Source organism: Clupea harengus, chromosome 23 (genome assembly GCF_900700415.2).
Source record: "Clupea harengus chromosome 23, Ch_v2.0.2, whole genome shotgun sequence".
Classification (NCBI taxonomy): Eukaryota; Metazoa; Chordata; class Actinopteri; order Clupeiformes; family Clupeidae; genus Clupea; species Clupea harengus.
The window spans coordinates 9,924,266-9,946,867 of record NC_045174.1 but is presented as its reverse complement, the minus strand read 5'-3'; the positions used below and the strand labels follow the sequence as shown (position 1 = coordinate 9,946,867).

At 46.6% G+C, this 22,602-nt stretch overlaps 1 protein-coding gene across 1 annotated transcript; it reads right to left on the bottom strand.

The window, feature by feature from the left end:
- Positions 1-11,549: 11,549 nt before the first annotated feature.
- On the bottom strand, positions 11,550-21,014 carry meox1 (mesenchyme homeobox 1). Its single transcript, XM_012814467.3, has 3 exons — positions 18,905-21,014; positions 13,778-13,950; positions 11,550-12,659 (listed from the first exon to the last, which is right to left on the bottom strand). The coding sequence occupies exons 1-3, from the start codon at positions 19,401-19,403 to the stop codon at positions 12,537-12,539; spliced, it is 795 nt and encodes a 264-aa protein (XP_012669921.2). The 5' UTR covers positions 19,404-21,014; the 3' UTR covers positions 11,550-12,536.
- Positions 21,015-22,602: the final 1,588 nt, after the last annotated feature.

The following is a 22,602-nucleotide window of genomic DNA, read 5'->3' as shown; positions in this document are numbered from 1 at the left end:
GGCAAAATCTCAGCCTAATCACTGTAAGGGCAGATTTCCTGTCGTTCATTTGGATGGAGGTGGGGGCGTTGGGGTTTGGGGGGGGGGGGGGGCGGGGGGGGGTGGGGTGAGGGGGTGGGGTGTAGGCAGGTGATGTGGGGAGAGGTGGAAGTAGGAAGGAGGAGGGGGGGTTCCTCTGCGTTATAGTTTCCCTGGGTTAGGCTGAGGAACCACAACAGCAGACAAGATGAAGCTTGATTTTGTCTAAGTGCCACTAGTGGTTGGGAGTGGCTGGAACTCAAACTGTGAGCCCAACAGTTTAGAGGCCAGCTGTTGAAGGGGCTGTGGATACTTAGTGCTTTGTTGTGACTCTGGCTCTGGCTGCAGACATCTAGTGCTGCAAAGGAACAAAGTGACTGAAGTCTCACGGGACTAAAGCCAAAAGGTTAAAAAGTGGCTTTGCCACCTAACGCAAGAGCTCCCTAGGCGACCCAACTTTCATGAATGATTTCAGGGCCTCTTTGTGTTTCGCGTCCGCCTTTGTTTTTCAACATTACAGATATCTCGGAGTTTTGACTGTTCCAGCCGAGCGGCTCTGGTCTATTTCTGAGGGAAGAAAGGTGGGGTGGGACACTTCCCACTATCCCCCCCTGGCTCCTCGGAGACGCCAGGAGTTGACTAATCATGAGGTCACAGGGCGGGAAGGCCAGCGGCAAACACAACACTCCAGCTAACCCCAACAATGCTCACACACACACACATATTGTTTCTGATCGGCTCCTGTTAACCTGTGATGAATCTCTTCGATAAGTCCTAGTGACTGACATGGTATGTGTGTGTGTGTGTTTGCATCTATAGGGTCTATAGGGTGTGTCATGGTGTGTGTGTGTGTGTGTGTGTGTGTGTGTGTGTGTGTGTGTGTGTATGCATGAGATAGAGGGAGAGAGAGAAAGAATGAAAATAAGCAATAATAACCTCTGTAAGTGAGCAGTTCTCAGTTTACCTTCCAGACCCCTCAGAGCCTGTAGTGTTTTCCCAGTGCACACACACACACACACACACACACACACACACACACACACACGCACACACACGAACACTCATTAGAAAATCCCAGGTCTCCTCTCTGACCTCTCCATGTTGCTCTCCTCGCCACAGCTCCCATTCCGCCACCGCCGCCTCCGCCGTCTGACGGCCGCGTGCTCCGCTCATATTTTTCGACTCTCCGGTTTCAAACGCGACGAGACGAGACGAGAGGAGCGGAGCGCGGGGCCAGGCCGAGCCGAGAGCGGCCCTCTCATGGAGGCTAGAGGGAGCCTTGCAGCGCAGACAGAGCATGCCTGTGGGACACGTCCAGGGCTTAATTAGATTTGTTCTGTGGAGGCTCAGATTCCCCCCTTCCTCTATCCTCCTTTCAGGAAGACCCCGGGACGTGCCCACTCCGGGACCCTGTTGTCTTTGGCTAAACGGGCCCTGTTGTTTCTCATTTAAGTCATGTAGGGGTTTTAGTGAGCCGGTCGACCAGCTCTCTCAGCCAGGACTGCAGAGGAAGGAGACTCGAGGCTCACACCTCGGTGATCCCACTCGGCTGTGGAAATCCTGTCCGGTCAGTGGATTTGAGGCAGGAGGGATGTTGTAAGAGCGCTTGAGTCATGCACAGATGTGGAGCTAGTGTTGTTTAAGGAAAACTCAGGAGAGGAATTGGGCCATACCACTGTTTTATCAAAGCAAACATGAATGAAAAGAAACATGAGCAAAACATGAAAACTGCGTGAGCCAAATCTAAATTTGTTATCATATCATGTTTTTAGAGATTGTAGTCCTAGTTCAAATGTATGTTCTTAGTGCTTATTATGATTGTTAAACAGTGAGTAAAAGATTGGAAAAAGCACAAGTGTGACAACACAGGACCTGCTCATATATCATATCCTCTCTGAACTAGAAGTGCTGCTTTAAAAGGTCACATTCTTTTCTCTGTCGAGATCAAGCACATTTTCCAGAACACGGTCTCATCGAAACCTCCGGGGATTGGTGGGTGTACCAAAAGAGGGACATTTTCAGGGTTACACCCCCAGACATACAGTATTAGTGAAGAGTCCTGGTGGTTTTCTTCGACAGACGATGAGGCGATGCAGTTCCAAAAAAACCTAATACCTGACCTGTGTATTAAATATTAGTTCTCAAAAGGGAAGAATAAAAAATAATGACTTAAGCAGAGAAAGCCCAGGACGTCCACAAAATGCTCCGAATACATTCATCCCCATGACACTGTTCCACAGAATTCAGGAATATTATATGGTATTAAAAAGAGGTAACCGCAAGGCTTTGCCTTACAAAAGCAAAAACGTGTAGTCTTGTGGTTGCTGTCCTTTTTATTAAGTCCATTCGGAATCAAAAGGTTTGAAAATGTCATTATGGTGACCAGCATTTTCTGTAGATTTGAGGATTTCCAACACATTTTATAGGTTTGGTAAATCCATAAAGTTTCAGGCTGGATTTAGTCTGAATCCAGTGGGGACGGGGATCTGTAAGAAATTACGCTCCATGTTATCTCACAGGTGCAAATTGAAATGGTTAAACTTCTTTCACGGCTTTAAATTCCTGCTCATTGGCGTGAAGATTTGATAGCCACTGTAAGCTCGGCGCTCTGCCGAAGCCCAGATCAGCTCGTCCTGGATGCTTGCCCGGTCTCGGCTGCCTGCTGACTGCGCTTGCCCAGACGCTGTGCCAAGGCTGTGAGCAGGCACAGGGAATGGAGGAACTGGAGGACAAGGGGGGTGGGGGGAGGGGGGGGTGGGTCTCAGTGTCCCTCGGACGTGGACGAGACACACAGCCCTGGCATTAGCACAGTTCGAGCACTAATCCAAAACAATCTGTCCCAGACCAAAGAGCTTACTCTATGGGAGTGCAGTGCTGGGGCAAGGGGTTGCGTGTGTCTGTGTGTGTGTGTGTGTGTGTGTGTGTGTGTGTGTGTGTGTGTGTGTGTGTGTGTGTGTGGAGGCTGGGTGTTTGTGTAGACCCGGAGAGACAGGCTCGTGAAAGCAGGTGTTAATTAGAGCCAGGGCTCTAGGGTGAAGCGGCGAACGCTAGGGGTGGGAGGTTGGGGTGGGGGGGATTTGGGGGGTGGGGGGGGGGGGGGGTGCAGAATAGGGGTGAGGGCAGAAGCTGTGACATCATCACCCCCTCTGTCCCATCAGGGGGCTGACACTGACAGGACCTCCATTGTTTGGTTGGGGGTGAGATGGGGGGGGTCGCTGGATAGGGATCAGGGCTCCATGTGTTAAACATCATCCTCCCACGTGCTGCGGACACCGACGCGGGGCTGAAATCTTACCCCGCGCCCAGGAGCGCCCGAGCTGATGAAAGACAGTCTGGGGTGGGGAGCAGAGCACTGCTGGAACAGCGAGGCTCGAGAAATCCAGGCTTGTCACGCCACAACCCCCCCCCCCCTCCTCTAAACACACACACACACACACACACACACACACACACACACACACACACACACACACACACACAAACACACACCCACTTCCATATCCCAGGGGGCTGATGGGAGTTGGAGTCAAGTGTATGTGTGTGGGTGGATTGAGGAAGAATGACAGAGAAGGAGAGAAAGAGAGAGGGAGAAAGGGAGAGTGAAAAAAAGCGAGAGGAAGAGAACGAGACACCTGATCTATGTCTGTTTGTCTGAGGCAGATGGACTGACCACAGGCCGGGCCGGTGCTCTCTGAAATAGAGGAGCTCCTGGGCTTCAGCTCTCACGCGAGCAGCAGCACCCGCACACAAAAGGCCACAGCGTGTGCCGGAGACCAACGCGTAACTCTCCTCTCGCCCTCGCTGTCAGCTGCTTTTCCTCTGAAGGGCCAAAGCTGGTGCCTGAGCGAGACAGCTGGTCTACCTACCAAGTCCGTCTGTAGCTGTGGTTGCGGAGTCTGTGGTAGCAGCTTTGTTTTGTCTACCCCTGTGAGCGTACCATTTTTAGACCTAACTACCCTTTGTTTCTCATATCCAAACGCTGCCAAAATTTTCATCAGTTGTTATTGTTACAACGAAGTTTTGTCTTTTAACCAATGTATGTGATGCAGGCATTCTTCAGCACTCTGGAAGTTGCATGTTGATGTCTGTTTACAATGGGGGGTCCCCTCTGACCTTTGTCACGTGTGAAGAAACCTGTACTGTCAGTGATATCCGTGCAGCTATCTCACCGCGTGTCAGAGCGACACACCAGCCCTCTGGCCTTCCCCGTGCTGACCCTCGGCAGTGGACCAGGCCTGTGTGAGTTCACAGTCTGTGCCTTGTGTGATACAGTGCTCTCTTTCTTCGCTTTCCCTGAAGGGCAGTCTTGCGTGAAGCCAGTTTCCGGTGCACAAAGTGTTCCCATGGACTCAACAGAGTCGAGTGATGCCTCGAGTACTGACCCAGAACCATGAGTTCCTGCACCTCACAGACACAACCATATTGCTCCCAAACATCTACGCGAGAGTAGACTCCACAAAAATACCTTTTCCCCCCCAATATGAATAATTTTTATGTTACTGACCTCAGTTTATGTCCCATCTCTAAATGGTTGGATATTAGCTGTCAGCTATCGTCTTTTGGAGTGTGTGGTGTGGTGTGCGTCACACATCTGCACCGAGTGTCTCTTTGGCCCTCGAGAGCCTCTGGTTGTAAGAGAGAAAGTATTCAGTCTGAAATCCAAATCCAGCTGCTTGGTATTTATTGCAGCCAATAAAATGCCTGTGATTCACAGTACCTTTTATTGATCATTCATGGGCTCCAGCATAGCAAAGATATATATGCTATGTGCCATTGGAAAAGCCCAATGATCCAGTTTCACTGAGCCAATTCTGTTTTTTTTTTTCCAAGGGCAATACCTTCAGGTGCCAGGTCCGTTAGTATCGTGCATTAAATCCCACTGTCAGACAGACAGAGGATCAGTTCTTTTTTTTAAAGAAATATCAGACAAAAAGGGCTTTTGTTGGGGTGGCGAGAGGACTGTCTGGCAGCCGTGATACCTGAGTGAGGGAGACGGGGTGCGGGGTGAGACTGGGAGACCTGAGCGAGGGAGACGGGGTGCGGGGTGAGACTGGGAGAGTGAGTGGTGCTGATGGATGGCCTCTGAGCTGCTCCCGCCAGGGCCCAGCGGATCCCGTTTCTGCCCCTCCGCCGCCCTGCAGTGAGCGGAGGAGGAGCGGATCAGAGTCCGCCAAGACGCGGGGCTTCGGTGGAGGACACTCTGGGTCTGTCTGTCTGCTCTTGGTGCCTGAGCATATGTCCCCTTAGGAGACAAGGAACGTTTTTTATGGTCACTGTCAAGGGAAAAATCCATGAAGGCTTTGAGCAGAACCTTCGCACAGATCTATGTACAGAAATTGATACAAAAAAAGCTGTAACCCAATTTTAAAAGATTTTGTGTAAAATAAATCCACAAATAAAAAAATATTGTGTTTCCAAAATGGCACAGTATGTTGGTATGAACCCAAATGTATACAAAAAATCAACATATTTCCACTGCAAAGGATCCTTTATATTTGGCATTCGACCTAATATTTTTTCATACACCCAATGAGCCTTTTTGTTTGGGTGTATATATGTTCCAGTTGCTTAATATTGGACTGACAAGTCTAAGGTCAAGTGTTCCTTTTCTAAGGAGAAAAGCACGCATGAACTGCATGTGTGTAATATTTCAACATAACATAACTTTTTTCAGATGTACAATACTATCAGTTGAAGTTCTAAATATCTAAAATGCTTGGGTTAGACTGTTGCCTATTTAGTAACAAAGTCCCGTCAGCACTTTCTAGTTGTTGATGTGGAGATGCAGAGAACCTAAAACTGTAAAACTGTACATAAATGTACAGTGACATAAAACTCTCAACATTTTACCATTTACATGTGGTGCACAAACTGGACATTCCCTTGTGGTTGATAAAAAGACTGTCAAAACTGAATTGTTTGTGCTTCATGTAAAATGTTTATCCCCATGGAGATGGCCATACCATGGGTATGTGACACATTCAGGTAGTGTTATGTCACCCTTGCAAACCTGGGTTTTAAGATTAAAACAAAACAAATAAAAAACAAAAAAAACAAAAAAACAAAACAAAACAAAACAAAACAAAACATAACAAAGCAAAGCAAAGCAAAGCAAAGCAAAGCAAAGCAAAGCAAAACAAACAAAAAATCAACAAATTAACCAGGGACAATCACAGACATGCTGATAATACATTGTCCCTCTGCTAGGCTTCTTAGTGTCTTTTCTTTTTAAGTCAATTGATTTTCTCTGTGAAGCCTCATATTTACTCTGATTCGCCATGCTAATTTTAGAAAGTGTTTTGGTCTGCGGTTCTCTGACATACCCGAGTGCAAAGCCATCAGTTGCTTTTATTACCATCAAAATCTAAAACAGCTGCTCATCTTGATCAGGGATGCAGTTACGGCCAACAACATCTGAATGAGACTCTCCAGGAATGATGGTGCTGATTAATAATGATTAATGTATTGAACTTCTTCACTGTAAGCACAGTTTGTCCACGAATTCTCTCCTATGGTAATGTTTGGTTTTTAAGATCATTTTCTGCAACTCAGAACTCTTGTATGGTTTTGAGTATTACAACATGCAGTGCAGTTCCTCAAGAGTTTTATATGGCAAGAAAACCTCTATTTGAGCTAGAGATAGAAAGAATGTTACCCAGACCTAATGAAAAAATATAGGTTTTCTGTGTGTGTGTGTGTGTGTCTCTGAGCTGTGAAGGATTATGTGCAAAACTGCAAGGGTCAAATCTGCAGTCTTTGTAAAAAAAGAAAAGAAGAAACTATTCCCACATGGTCTGGGTCATCCCTTCTCTCCTTTAATGTCAAGCAGGGATCCATGTGGACCTCCTCTGTCCCCAGGCGTGGCAGAGTCTGATGCACCTGTACGAGAGCAGCCATTTTCTTCCACCCGCTGTTCTCCAGTCAAGGTTAGGGCTGGTCAGCTCCACTGACCGCAGGGAGCAACATTGTCTATTTGGTGCGTGCTAACCGTTGCAGCTCCGCTCAGCTCCTCTTCAGAAACTGTCAAAGGAGGCTTGCAGGAAGTGCTGGATAATTTAGAGGCGTGCTGCGCTGCTCAGGCCCATCTTGACTGATTGTGCAATGGAAAGGATGGAGAGGGAAGATTTATTCCTCCTGGAGGGGCCGCTAATCTTGGGAATGGGAATAGGTGGGGGTGGGGGTGGGGAGGGGAGGGGAGGGGGGGGGGAGGCACGGTTTTCACTGACCACATCCTACACAAACGCGCAGGCTCTGTTTTCCACTGAATCACGCACATCTGCGCCTGCAACATGCCACATCCACAAAGAGGAGCGCACAAACACAGACAAACACACAGACATACACACACACACACACACGTACACACACACACATACATGTACACACAGGGAAACTCACACCCACCCCCACAGATGCAGACAGACACACACCAGCACACACACACACACACACAGACATGCTCTTACCTTTTTTTCCCCTTGTATCCCCTCTTTGCTGCAACTACTGTCTTGGGAGGATATGCGGAAGACATCGCACATTTCCTCTCCTCTCTTCTCCAGCGTGAGAGGGCGAAAAGCAGACGGCGCAGGGCAGGAGGAGGAGGAGGAGGAGGAGGAATAAATTTGCAGGTGGCCTAAAACAACAATGAGGATGAAAAGAAAGAGGGGATGTGTCTAGGCTTCAGCAGAGGGCTTGGAAAAGCTCAGGCCAGTCACATTTAAAAAAAAAAGAAAAGAAAAAAAATGGCCCTTGGGTTTGTTCGTTTGCTTGACGAAGGCCAGTCGTCCCCTGGCTTTGGGCTGTTGGTGACGGGGTGAAGGGGGAAGAAAGAATGGAGAGGTGCGGAAGAAGGGATGTATGGAGGGGTGCCGAAGAAGGGATGAATGGATGTCTGGGAGTCACACCTTTGATTAGCCAAGACAGGGAGCTGTGGAGGATGGGTAGGCGATCCTCTTGTGCAGAGAGAGGCCAACGCACGTGTTGCCCTGTTAACACTTTCCATCTCTGACAAGCCAGTCCCATGTGTGAAATATCATGGCCGCGAAGCAGGAGCACCAGGGGATGTTTAATATCATTCCCATTCATTGACAAGAGGAGTCCAAAATGCCTGTCAAAACAGAGATACAGTAGATCACCCTTGGCTGGATTAAGCAGAAATTTGGCTCAGAATAGGGCTCCTCCTCGTTCCAAATGCAATTCAGTCCAGACTTAATAGTTGCTGAGAGACCAGAGAAACCTAGCCGAGCAGATCTGGAAAACACTCCCTTTAATTTTCATCAATGACTCTTAATAGACTTATAATCTCCATGAACAACTCGTTAGAGCTTGTGCTTTTCCAGACGTTACAAATGTGACCTAATGATAGCTCATAGCAAGTAATGCGATTTCTCATATTAACAAATGATTTCCTGTAGCCGGATGTCCCAAAATGATGTTTATATTATGTATGACTGGGCTGCTACCTGAGTGGGTACAAAGCTGTTTGTGCACTGTGTGATTTATAAGTCGAGTGCACACACTAAACATGATTCTCTCGCTCTTTCTGAGTGAAATGTTTTTTTTTATTTCAATATGTGCAATATGTGACTTGGCTTTTGATTCATCAAAAATTGGTAAACCTTCTGTCTGAGGTAGAAAACCATTACTCTCTGCTAATGCTTGTAAAGGTTGTAAAATTAATACCCACTCACTTTTTTTCCAGTTTAACTTACTGAAACTGTCTGAAATATAGATATACTATCAAAGACAGATAGAAGGGTCATCATCTTTTCCTGTTATTTTGTTCCATCTTTTTTTTTGCAACGAGTCAATTCAACATTTTGCCTGGTTCAATTTCTTTCCTGGATTTGTCATGGTATTAATTAAACTGTGCCCATGATTCTACTATACGATTCTGAATGTCAAGTAATGATTTGTTCATGAACAACAACATACTAATCTCATTTACAAAGTTGATTTAATAGTTCAGAGCATCAGATTTATATGGCCCACAGTTTATCAAACATGACACAAGGCATTATTCCTTATTGTGCAGAAAAATTAAAAGGGAAATAAATTACATAAATGGATCTCTGGGACAGTATAAATCCTCTGTTTATAACTTTCCTTATGAGAGAGAATGAAGTCTTTGTGTGCTTTGATGTCATGGTGACATGTTGCTTCAGTAAACAATAACAGCATGCAGATGGGCCGTCTCTACCGGCTGGGGGTCTGCAGGACACGCTTTAATTTCAACGGCCGCTTCGCAGTCATGACCTCCACACCTCCGGCTATCCATCAACCCCCCCCTTCCCCCCGGACCTGGCCTGTCCCTGCCCTGGACTAGTGGAGGAAGGGTGTCAAAGTAAAAGCCCTCCCTCTCCCACCTCTGACGTTTACCTGCAAAGCCTTAGAAACCATATGAGAACAAATAGGCAGGCCACATCATTGTATTTAGCCAGGTACTGACAGAAGTGTTAATTAAACACTTAAAGTGTTAATTAAACACGTAAAGTGAGAAGAGTTTACATTAGTTCTAAGTGTTAGAATGTTGATGCGCCCTTGTGGCTATGGTTATAAATGTTTTGTTATCAGTTAATAAACGTTTTACGGTAACATTATATGCATTATTTTGGCAATAGGTTTAAATGGAGCCTTTAATCTCACAAGTGTATTTCAGTTTATTGTTAATCGTCGCTTTCAAGAGCAATCTCCTCTCCATGCATCTAGAGCCATTTAAAGAGAATTCTTGTTGCATTTGTAACATCACAAGCTCCTCAACCAACCGCTGACAATTGTATTTTTGTGCTTCACATTCATTTAACTGCCCACAGAAAGGTCATATTCTCAAAGCACAAAGTAATGTGTTTCTGAAAGAATGTCCGAAAGTGAAATCTGCTTTCATAATCATAAGCTTGCTACGGGGTGATGGAGCAACCCTCGTTATGTTTGAGTTTCTGGAAGCTTCTGCCGGTCTCTTCAGTTCACTTCCACTGCCTACCCGAGGGATGCCAAACACTGAGGGATGTCTCTCTGTTTTCATAACACTCAGGTTTGGCCTGTGTTGTTGTTCTCTAAATTGTTAGTAGAGGTTCTTTGTGGTCCCTTGGATGATACATTTTGTCATACATTTTGTTTTTGAATTTTTTGTCTACCTTGTCTAGCTTGTCTACCTCACCGATTTCAAGATGCTGCCTACAGCTGTCACGAAGGTGAACAGACAGACAAGATCTACTGACAGAAGAGAACCCCAAAATCCCAACATTCCTTGCAGGATTTCCCAGAGTCTGACCCTAAATCAACAAATTTATCATCCCTTCCATAAACACAATTTAATATCCCGGTCAAATGAAATCCAATATGTAATTTGGGGTTAAGCTTGTATATTTTATTAAATGTCTTAGGTGTAAATGAACGGTGAGCTCCTGGAGTGCCCATTTTTTTTATTAGCAGCAGCACTAATACCATCATTATGTTTTATATGTTGGGTTTATTTTTACAGCCATTACCTCTAATACAATAATAGGCCCTCATAGCTATGGAATGCAAAGGAAGTAATGAAGGATGGGCTTGGAGCAGCTGTGGTCTGCTGGGGTCAGTGGTACAGTAAGACTTAACCCCTGCCGTGGGCGTGTGTGGAACGGTTCCCTGGCAGGTCCAGCGTCGAGGGCAGTAACCTCTCCAGGCTTTGTTTGGCCGCCCCGGGCCCCCCAGCACATAGGCCCGCCATTGTGAGTCCCCGGACTCCTGGATGCTTTACCGCTGTTTTCTTTGGGAAGCAGGAAATTGGATGACTGGCTACCTGCTACAACAACATCCTGTACTTGAGAAGTCGTCTCTTCACCCATACCCACCTATTATTTCCTCCCGTCTCCCGAAAGCCATGCCGTTGGTCAGCCTCCAGACTTCTGGTACGGCGATGGGGGCCCCCACACGCTGGCCAACCGGACCTCCATTCGAGAAAAAAAGGGGGGGCTGAGATCAATTTTTGTACCCGTCCAGATGCTTCCGTCAAAAATACTTCTGGGGGCCAAGTCTATAACTGGCACCGAATTTTGCAGCTCCCGGCCATTCGGAGCTCAGGTACCATAGAGTAGTTTGTAAAAGGAGTCGGGATCAAGGAGGATGGTGGGCTTTAAACACACTACACACTTGTTTCACATACTGCTCATATTAAACATGACTCTTTTCTGAGCCAGCTGAGCTGCATGCATGCGCATCGTTAAAATGTGCCACGTGATTTATAGGCAAATGGACACGTGATTTATGGGCGAATCGATGAAAACTCTTCCTGCTTATCTTTATAGAGAGGTGTTATGTGTCCACCTGCCCAAAGCCAGGCTCTGCTGAGAGAGGACCAGGTCAATCAATAGTTGTTCATCACAATCGAGGGCCATTAGTCACACTAACCCAGACAATGGAAGTAAATCTTTGCCGTATAGTACATTCAATATACCCTTGACACACCATTAGGGTAGCCCTAAAAAAATTTATTTAAATGAAAGATGAGAGTTCCAATTAGAATAAGGGTTTGGGGGAGTATATATATTTTTATGTCCACATTTCTGGACTGTGTTGTCATGCTTTTTGGACCATGCTGTACACAGAGGCCAAAAACAAAGGCACTAATGCGAGCCAAGAAACTGTAGCTGTTTGCTCTTTCACCTCATAACTCAAACATTTGAGGTCTGGGTAGGCAAAAAAAAAATTCACCATATTGATATTTTATTTTTTCGAGAATTTATTCATTTTTTTTTGCAGATTTCAATACGCAACATCTGTGTTTTATCAGTTTCATCAAATGTAAAAAAAAAACAATAGAAAGAAGCACAAATATATGCTAAATCACTGTTCAAAGAAACGCAAAAAGTATACTCTAAGAACCTGACAAACAAGAAGGAGAGGATGTTGAGGCACTCATGGTTTAGTAATGCTGATGGGATCCTGAGGCAGTCTTTTGGGTCTAAGCCTTCAGCAGGTGGGTGCTTCCAGACTTCCCAACCCACATCAGCTGTGTGAGCCAGTCTCAACCACAGGGCCACAGTATCCCTCACTGAGGGGGTGAAAGCTGTTACACCGTTACGAAGAGAAGAGCTCACTGGGTAACGTGTGTGAACGCTGACGAGCATTGACACCCAAAGCCGGAACTCGTTTGGTTTAGTCCAAGTTTTTCCCAGTCTGTGTGCTAGTCATAGTTCCTTAGAAATTAGCTGACCCGGAGAAAAAGGGGATGAACGTTTAGATCGGAGGAGATAGGATAGGACGGGGCTGGACCAGGGGGTGGGGGGGGATGGTGGCTAGGGGGTTTCTCAGACTGTTCCAAGGCTCAGGCCAGAGCCTCCACATGGGCCACAGGAGGAGGTCCACACTGGGGTTAACAACAAAAGAGAAGAAACGTGACCAAGGGTTCCTCGTGGCCATCGTGGCATCCCAGTCTAATCAGTCAAGCGTGTGCAGGGTGTGTCTCTGGTGGCACGGGAAGGAGAGATGGAGGGAGGGATGGGGGGGGGGGGGGTAAGAAGCGTAGTGGAAGCCCATTTTTACTCCGAACTGGGTGAGGCAGCCGAGTCAAGGTCATCGGCCTCCAGGTCGTGGGGGGAGGCAGGCTGTCCTCCTTTCACTCTCTTCCACTTCATCCTTCTGTTCTGGAACCACACCTTCACCTGCGGAAAGAGAGGAAGGGTTTGGTCAGCACAGCGCTGGCTACTAACAAAAGCTAAAAGCAAAGCCAACTTGGAAACTGCATGATCTTCAGCCATATGATTTAGAAGTGATTTTTTTACAAGTTGGTGTCTTGCTGAAATGCAATTTCACGTCTAAATCTCCGGGCGATTTTCAAATTGTGCAACTCGGGGCAGTAACTCTTGCGGCAGCGAATCACCAGGGAGGACAAACGTGTGACCCCTTGTGCATCCCTCTCTGTATTCCCCAAGGCAACGCGGGACCGCAGACAATCTGTTCCCACACTATTTTTAAAAGCCCGTCCCCAGCTCTGATTCTGGGCTGCCACTCACGTCAGCGCTTGGAGAGGCCGGCTGCCAAGATATGTAGGATGCAACGGAAAAACTCGAGACAGAGTAGCTGAGGGACTGGGGTGGAGAGCCGGGAAGGGCTGAGATCTGGCGCGGGTTGGGGGTGCTGGGCCTGGGAAATCCATCTACGACCAGGCTAAGGTCTGTCATTGTGAAACTGTGGCCTCATTAGCGTAGAGCAAGACGGGGCGGTGGGTTTAAGCCCTTGATCACAGTAATGTTCATCACATCCCGTTCAAATTCGATACAAATGTTTAAATAATTTACTGTAACTGTAAAAATGTCGGATGTCACACACATGTTAAAATGGTTACAATTACAATGACAATTTTTGAATGAGTTAAGCTGTATCCTGAAAGCTATGGTGCTGTAAACTTGCATCAAATGGTTTAAGCATCGATGACAACACTGCCTTAGTCTCGTTTTCATTGTTTTACTTTATCAATCAAAGTATGTTGTTCCTTAATCGCACAAGATGACGTTTGTAAAGAACATAAGAAAATAGAGCAGATTTACTTTTTGTGGGGGAATAGACAAGCTCACATATTAGATTGCGAAAAATAGAAAATAGAAAAATGAGATAGGTCTCTATGTAATTTAGATAGAAATGTACTGTCCTTTTGACATTTTACAACGAAAAGGTATTCTTCTTTAGATAGAAAAAGTGTTGTTTCTAAACTGATGGAGTCATCTTTCATTTCCTTTTTTTCGAACATGTTGTTCTGTAGTGCTGTGGCTGTGGCTGTTACCTGTCTCTCGGTGAGGTCCAGATTGACGGCGATCTCGTAGCGGCGCAGGCGCGTCAGGTAGTTGTGGTGGGTGAACTCGGCCTCCAGCTCCCTGAGCTGCTCTTTCGTGAACGCCGTGCGCTCCTTCCTGGCCTTGCAGTTGGAGTCGGCCTTGAAGTTGGAGTCCTGGATTTCTGCAGGCCACAAGGGTGGAGACGAAGGGAAAATATTGATTTCATGGAATATGTCGTGTTGCATTGATGTTACTTGTTGCATTAGTATTTTCATTTTTTTCCAACTTTTTATTTTTCAACTTTTTCTTGCGAAGAAATCGACCTCCCTCATACACCAGAGCTCGGCTCTGAACAGCGTTTGCGACATCGATCTCCGGCCCCTTGCCACCTCTCTCATCCAACACCTCCTAGGCTTCAGTTCCCAGGCGTGTTACGTTTAAAAGTCTCCCCACATTTTTTTTACAGCGTTACTGCTGTGTTTTTTTTTTTTGTGAGTCTCGCAGGCCACACACACTTGCACAGAGCTGTGGCCCGGATCAGAGGCTGCCCTAGCCCCCAGTGATACTTTGGGTCGAGAGAGGTGGGGGGGGGTGGGGTGAGGGTGAGGGTGGGGATGGAGGGATGGGGGGTGAGAGGATTGGAGGTCCTGAAATGGGCCACAGAGGACTTGAGTTAGTCAGGAATGCGGCGGAACATCGTTAAATCCGCTAACAAAAGAACAAAGGCCTCAGCCTGGTCCAGCTGAAGTGTGTGTGTGTGTGTGTGTGTGTGTGTGTGTGTGTGTGTGTGTGTGTGTGTGTGTGTGTGTGTGTGTGTGTGTCTGGGAAGACTTCCTCCTCTCCCGGTGCTCTCAGAGGAGGAAGCAAGGCTCCTGCCACTGTAACTCAACCTGACAGCCCACAGATCAGAAATCAACTGGAGTTTGTCCTGTAACACTGTCACATCTCCGTCTCCTTCAAACCCAACCCCAACCCCAGCACCCCCAAACATTACTCTCCTACATACATACACACACACACACAGGCACACTCACACACTCTTTTTTATCATTGCGTGATAGTCTCCATTCTCCAATGCCATTGCCTAGTCTTTTGAAAAATGCTTGACCGTTTCAAAATTACAGGTCGTTCTTTCTAAACACACCAATTAATGGAGGGCCTTTTTGAGCACAGCGAGCAAACTATCAATAGAGCTACAGACAGCTGATGCAATCCCTGTGAAATGTCTATAATTTGTCAAAGTGAGAATTTCTCTGTGGCGGACGCCAGAACACCGAGCCAGGCTACGAAATGGCCGGCGATCACTGCGCCAGATGTGTGGTGAGGTCCAGACAGTTTTCATGCAAAGCACAGAGCACAGAGGTGTGTGTGCATGTGTGTGTGTGTGTGTGGGTGGGTGGGGGTGGGGGGTTGTAAGAGAGAGAGAGAGGGAATTGGAGAGTTAGAGAGAGAGAGAGCTGTGTGTGTGTGGGTGTGTGTGTGTGTGTGTGTGTGTGTGTGTGTGTGTGTGTGTGTGTGTGTGTGTGCGTGAGTGTGTGTGTGTGTGTAGGAGAGAGAGAGGGAGAGGGAGAGGGAAAGGGAGAGGGAGAGGGAGAGGGAGAAACCCTTTTTCATTCACACTTAACAACCTGTGGTCTGATTCCCATGAAAAGAGAATAAAAAGAGAGACAGAAAGATAGTGTCAGGAAGAGAAATAGGGAAACAGAGTGATGACGAAAAGAGAGAGGGAGGAAAGCTGAATATAATCATCATTAAACTCCCATTCATTTTAGCTCGTTGGAAGAATGCTGTAAATGGCAAGGTGGTGGCAGGTTGAGGGTGAAACACCTGGCACTGCAGACAAACTGTTTGTGAGTGTGTGAGTAGAGAAAGTGTGTGTGTGTGTGTGTGCGTGTGAGCGAGTGCACAGGCTTCCTCAAAACAGGCCCCAATAAATATCTCCAGCAAAAGCCCGTAAACTTTAAGGGAGCAACTCCTGTGCCCAGCGGGGTGTCTGGAACACAAACAGCATTTGGCATGTTCAGAGTGGGGTGCTAAAGTCATTTGTCTTAATTTACTCGCCAAAACCAGTCAGCTATTATGTCGCACCGTATGTAAATTAGCCACCACAAAAACAAAACACAGATGCAAACACCATCACCCGCGTTAAATCAAACACATGGGCCTCAGCCTGTCTGGAAACCTAATGTTGTTTTTTTTTGTTCACTTGTTTGTTTTGAATAAAATAATAATAATAAAACTCAGATGATGCTACTTTGTAATATGGCTGACCTGCTGTATTCATTTTTGGGAGAGAAAAAAAAACCTGATGAATTTTGTTTGTCTTGTGTGATAAAAAAAACAAAAGAAACCTGGACGGCTGAAATGTTTTTCTCCTGCAGTTCTGCAAACCAGAAAATGGCTTGGTCAACACTGATAAATCTCAAAATCGCACTCAAACATTGAAAAAGACATCAGCTTTTTTTCTGGCCTTGCTTTTGTCATGTAAGGTTTGGACAACTGGGCTCCTTCGCATTGTGTTGAATCTCCCTTGGCAGCGACCATCCTATCTGCTAACCATTATCCATAATTGTCACGACAATAACTATTACGTGTTAGTCATATTCCGAGCTCCAGGTGAAAGGCCTGTGTGAGTGAATGCAGTTGGGCCCGATTAGACTGTCAGCACCCAACACTTTCGCCCAATGCACCCTCACTGCAGTGTTTTTTTAAGGCAAACGTCTCCAAGGCATTTTCTCTACACGCAAGTTATGCGTCTATCTGCTCCATATTCAGCTTGTTGGGCTCGCAGCTGAAGGCCTCGGGTTCTCCTGCGCTTGTATCAGCAGCTTTTCCAGCAGGAATAACACATTGATCTGCAGGGATTTTGTTACCGCTTAACAACAGGAAAATGTCAATGGATAAGAATGTGAGAGTGGGATCGCAGGCAAGCTCTATTACAGACTGGGGTCTGGCATGTTCTCCCCACAAGTGGGTGAGGGTTACAATAAGGTAACCCAAAGAAAGCAGGAAAATGAACCGTGCATGGACATATATAGGCGTATATGTTTCCCTAATTAAGCATGAAGGTCTCTCGGCGTGTGTGTGTGTGTGTGTGTGTGTGTGTGTGTGTGTGTGTGTGTGTGTGTGCGGCACTTAAATAACAACCTCTCATGAGAGACATGGTTGTCTGGTCCTTTCTTTTGAGACTACAATTTAGAAAGTTTTTTTTTTTGCGTCGAGTGAATATTCGCGTTTTCGGATGTTGAAACACAAAGCCCACTCAAGCACTATTGGGGGAAATATATTTATCTTCAAGAAAATGTTTCTCCCCCATCCCAGCAAGGGCGAAAAAGCGAGCTCAGTTTCCATAGCATGGCGGAGGGCTGGAAATTAATGCATGCACCAGATGTCCCACAATACTGGAGGTTCACTTTTCCTCTGCTCTGAGCAGCATGAAATTGGAAGTATGCAAAGAGCATGGATCTATAGCTATTATAGTGATTTAATCATTTCCGGCGACCATTAGCCCAAACTGCAGGGGTGGTTAGGCTGCAGGTCTGTTAGGACACACAACTGTGCGAATATCGTAATCCCATGGGGTCGCAAATTCTACGGTTTTGTGTAGAGTGCTCATGGTGTGAAATGGATTCAGGTATATCAGAACTCGACCCAAACTTAAGGTTTTGACGTACGCTTAAGCGCTATTGCATACGTCGTTATAGTTATTTTATACTATACTGAGTTTATATACACGTTTCAAAATCTAGTCCACAATTCACTGTAAATACTATTTCATTTTTTAGATACTTCATTTGGGCTTTACAGTATTGGGCTGATGGCCTCAGCGACTCCAGTGTAGTTAAATGTGAAGTCATTAAATTTGATAAAATCCGCTACATCTCCCTGTTTCAAAATAGTATACCGCTCACCCATTCGCTGACTCTTTCACTAGTTACTAACTTATGGGTCATAAATGGGTGCTGTTGGATTTGCTTGTTCTTTAAGAAAAGTTCAGTCGCAAACAGGCAAGTCCTTGAGTTGACACAGCGGCCCCCTTGGATTTGGAAGTGGAGATGAGCAACATTCTTTCAACACAATAGAGTTTGACTTACAGTAAGTGGGGCAGAGGACGCTGTGAGTAATCACATTTTACCTCATTTATTTGAAGCTTTTAAGAGGCTAAAAACAATAGAGGGAAACAACTGCTGTAGTCTGTGTGTGTGTGTGTGTGTGTGTGTGTGTGTGTGTGTGTGTGTGTGTGTGTGTGTGTGTGTGTCTGTGTGTGTGTGTGCGTGTTTGTGTGTCTCTATGTGTCTGTGTGTGTGCGTGTGTCTGTGTGTCTGTGTGTGTGTGTTTGTGTGTGTGTGTGTGCGTACCTTTATGCATGCACGTGTAAGTGAATGCATGTGTCTGAGTGTGTGTATATCTTATGCCTGTTCACTTGTCTCAGAGTGGAGTAATTGAAAATCTACATTTATGTAGTGCAACATTTTTCACGTTTGAAATAATTTGTGGGCTTTTTATCACTATTCACTGGAACAAAATCCAAAATCGTTACCCCACTAAAATGACATTCTGTTTTCTAAGGGAAAAAATATTGAATAGGAATCTGCATTGAGAAATCTACAGCACGCTCTGCAAATAGGCTTGCAGAACTCAGCAACTAATCTGTTTCAATATGAAAGCAGAAGGATTTGGCAGATGAAGTGACTTCACAATCAGAGGCGCACTCACTGTCTGTGATTAATTATGTTGTATCAACTCTCACACCAGTCCAAAATCAAGACATTTATGAAGTGTTAAAACACACAGTTGGAAAGCCTGCTGTCTTAAGTTCAGCACACACCCTTGTGACAGCTACTGTACATAATGCAAATCAGACAAAACACGACACTTAGACCAGAACTTGGCATGGAAACACGACAATGATTTTTTTGCTCTTCTGTTTTTTACTTTGTCTTTGTATTGTCTCTATGTTTTCATCCCACACACACACACACACACAGATAATATCACAGTCCATGTCAGATCAAGTCAGCACACACACCCACACACAATATCAGTCTATGTCAGATCAAGTCAGCTCACACACACAATATCACAGGCCATGTCAGATCAAGTCAGCACATACACACACACACACTCTTGCTCACCTGTGATGTCCCTCTTCCGCTTGGCTGTCTTCTTCTCTGTGTCTCCTGCTCCCAGGCTCTGTGGGGAGTAGTCCCCCTCCAGACCCCCACTCACAGGCCCTCCGCCTGGCAGCCTGTCCCCTCCCGCACTGTCCATCTCGGGGCCTCCTGCCACTCCGGGCCCCACGCCCGTGCCCACCGTGGCCGCCTGGCACGGCTCCTGGCCGCGGCCCCTGGGCTCGCAGGGCCCAAACTGCCACTCGGGCCTGGACTGGTAGCCGCCGTGGGCCTCGGGGTAGAGTCTGTCGTCGCGCGGGTACGCGTGCGGCGAAGGCACCAGGCAGGAGCTGGAGAAGTCTGTGTAGGCCAGGAAGTCAGGCTTCTGGTGCAGGGAGAAGGGGGCCTGCTGGTAGGGCTGCAGCCCGCCGGTCGGCACTCCCGAGTGCGGGCTCCTCACGCAGCCCCAGATGGGGTTGGCCGGGTGGGAGCTCCGCATGCAGCTGCTGGCTGGCTGATCCATGGCTGGTGGTGGTGGTGGTTGGGAAAATAGACAGGTTCTTTTTTCGCACGCAGGCTCAGGCGGACGACAAAGGGGGGGCACAAGAAAACTCACCCTCTCACACGCACATGCGCTCGCACGCAAGCAAGCAAGCCAGAGGGCTCTGTGCAAGGACGAGTGAGAGAGAGACGGCGGTGTGCAGAAGATCAGCTGGTCGGTGGTGGCTCTGAGGTAATGCAGCGCTGGGAGTATCCGCTTCGCCTTATCGGGTTTTTAAACGCACATCACTGGGCAAGCTTGTGTCCACCTGTGGAAATATCGCTTTCGCTCTCGCTTTCTTTTTTTCCTCCTCTCTCCCCCTCTCTATTTCTCTCTCTCTCTCTCTCTCTCTCTCTCCCTGTCTGACTGAGACTCTGAACTCTGAAGTTTTGCCTGAGTGGTGAGTGTATGAGCACACACTCTCCAGTTGTGGTGTAACTTTGTCTCTCTCTCTCCCTCCCTCCTTCCCTCTCCCTCTCTCTCTGAGGTGTGACGTGTGAGGCGGCCTCCCTGGTCCTCTTTCCTTCTCTCAGACCCAGACCCACACACACACAAGCACACCCTCCCTCACGCACAGACTGAGGCGTTAGCTTTTAGCTCTCTCTCTCTTTCTCTCTTACTCTCTCTTTTTCTTTCTCTCCACTCACATCCACGCTCTCTGGGCTTGCTCTGGGCTGCCTGTTTTCACAGCTCTGAGGCATTCCTTGACAAGCGCTCCCTCCTCCCTTTTAAACGCTTAGGTGGGAAAGAGTGGCAAGTTTATGGAGTGTAACGTGAGCCAGCGGAGGAGGAGCTCAGGCGTCGGGGCCCCGGCCACATGTTGGTACCCTCCAGCCCCGGCCCTAGACCAGCCCAGCCCAGCCCAGCCCAGCCCTGCCCTGCCTCATCTACTATTAATCACGAGGGAAATTTTATATGCACATCTGATGGGATTTCCAGGCACGGGCGTTTAAAGGAACACTGTCTGTAAAATAGAAAAACGAACACCCACACGGGGAAGGGTTCCAAGTCTGTCTCTTTCTCGCTCTTTTGTGTCTATCTCTCTTTCTCTCTTTCTCACCTTTCTCTCCTCTGCCCTGTCTTTTTTATCTCTCACCCCTGTGATTTTCACTCACTCGCCCCTTTCTGTTTTTTTTTTGTTGTTGTCACATATGTGTACAGTGCCTTGACATACTTAGAGGAACCTCCACCCCGTTTCTTGTGGCACGCCTGACCAACCTGGCTCGTCAGGGCACACTCAGCTGCGGCTGGGAGGCTTATTACGTCTGTCAGGGGTGTTTTGGCTGGAGACAGCTTGTCAGAAACAGGCTGACGTGGTCTGCTTGTGTTTCTAAGGTGAGGAGAGCAGAGGCTACGGTGCCTTTTCACACACCTCTACTGTACACAAAACAGAGCGAAACAAAACACATAGCAAAACGAAAGTGAAAATGCAACAAAAAACAAAACATATTACATTAGTAAGACTATGGATTGAGAGGGCTGGTGAGTAATACCATACCATGACCAACAGCTTTAAAATAAAAATTGTATTTAGTTAAGGTGACCTAACTCTAGTAAACAATTCCAAATTCCCAAACTTCATGAATTAAAATTATTTTCTAATAGTTTATTTTACTTTCCTTAAATGACATATTATACTATTTTGTTTACAAATAATCATTTAAATGTGATACACCTACTTTATGTCAAGTACAAAATTAATATTGAAACAAATGAAGCCTTTCAGAATGTTTTGTTAAGTACACATCAGTGCGACACGGACCATTAGTAATGTTTCTTGGTTTCCAGTCAGTTTTCTGAACTTTTCACTCTCACTTCCGAAACTGATCCCCCCACCCTCCTCTTCAAACAGGCCTTGAATGACCTCTCCCAAATAACTCTACGCAGACCTCTGGTGTATAATCAGCCTGTTCTGGGTTCAGCAGTGATTTGTATCCATTTACGTGCCACTCAAATGCTCAGCACGGCCAATGGGGCTGAAGCAAGGCAGATCATGCTGCTGAATACATTCATCTTAATGCAGTACTGCTCAGGGGGGAGAGAAAGTCTGTTTTGATTGCGTTGGTGGGAATTATGTCTGAACACATCGAGTTTCTGCGGACGAATCGCCAGTGGAGTTGAGCTCTGCTCTCAGGGAATCTGTCCTCAAGCTGCTTCTGACCTCTCTGTTTTCCCCTCATTCACTCGTTCATTCTCTCATTCTCTCATACTCCATCTTTGTGTCCGGCTGTCGGTCTTCTGTTCTTTAATTCTGTTCATGTCTTTCTCACATCTTACTTTGTTACTCTCTTTGATACTCTCTTCTTCTCTGTTCAACCACTTCACTCTATCATAACCTCTTTTCCTCTTATTCCCTTTCTTCCTCTGTTACACTCTGTCTCTCTCTCTCTTTCTCTCTCATTTTTAGTCTCCTCCTTCATTTACTCACTTTCTCTGTCATATATGGAGTATTTCTCTCTCTCTCTGTCTCTCTTCCTCTGAGGGAGAGGGCTCACCTCCACGGTGTGTTGAGCCAGTGAGAGCGTGAAGAGGCTGAGGTCAGCCTGAAATCCTTTCCATTTACCCAGCGAATAGTTGAGCCATGAAGCATCCCTTCTTTACTGGCAATCTGCACCGGGGCTCAACCACAGGGTGCCGGGGGTTAGGCAGCATTTGTGGTTACTGGGGGCCATCTGTGAGTGTGTGTGTGAGTGTGTGTGTGTGTGTGTGTGTGTGTGTGTGTGTGTGTGTGTGTGTGTGTGTGTGTGTGAGACTAGTGAGAGAAAGAGAGGGAGAAAGTGCTTGAGAGTCTTTCTCTCTCTCTCTCTCTGTGTGAGACTAGTGAGAGAAAGAGAGGGAGAAAGTGCTGTGTCTGTGTGTGTGTGTTTGTGTTTATGAGAGAAAGAAAGGCAGAGAAAAAGTGAAAGGAAAACCACAAATTGCAGACATACTTTTTTATGTTTGGTGCATATCTATTATTTAGTAATAGAAAAACCCATGTGGAATACTTCATAGGTTTACAAACTGCAATACTAACGCAGACACTAGCTTGTTAACCTCTGTTACCACAATTGACTGTGTATGTCTGTGTTTGTGTGTGTGCGTGTGCGTGTGCGTGTGTGTGTGTGTATGTGTGTGTGTGTGTGTGTGTGTGCGTGTATGTGTGGGTGTGTGTGTGTATATGTGTGTGTGTGTGTGTGTG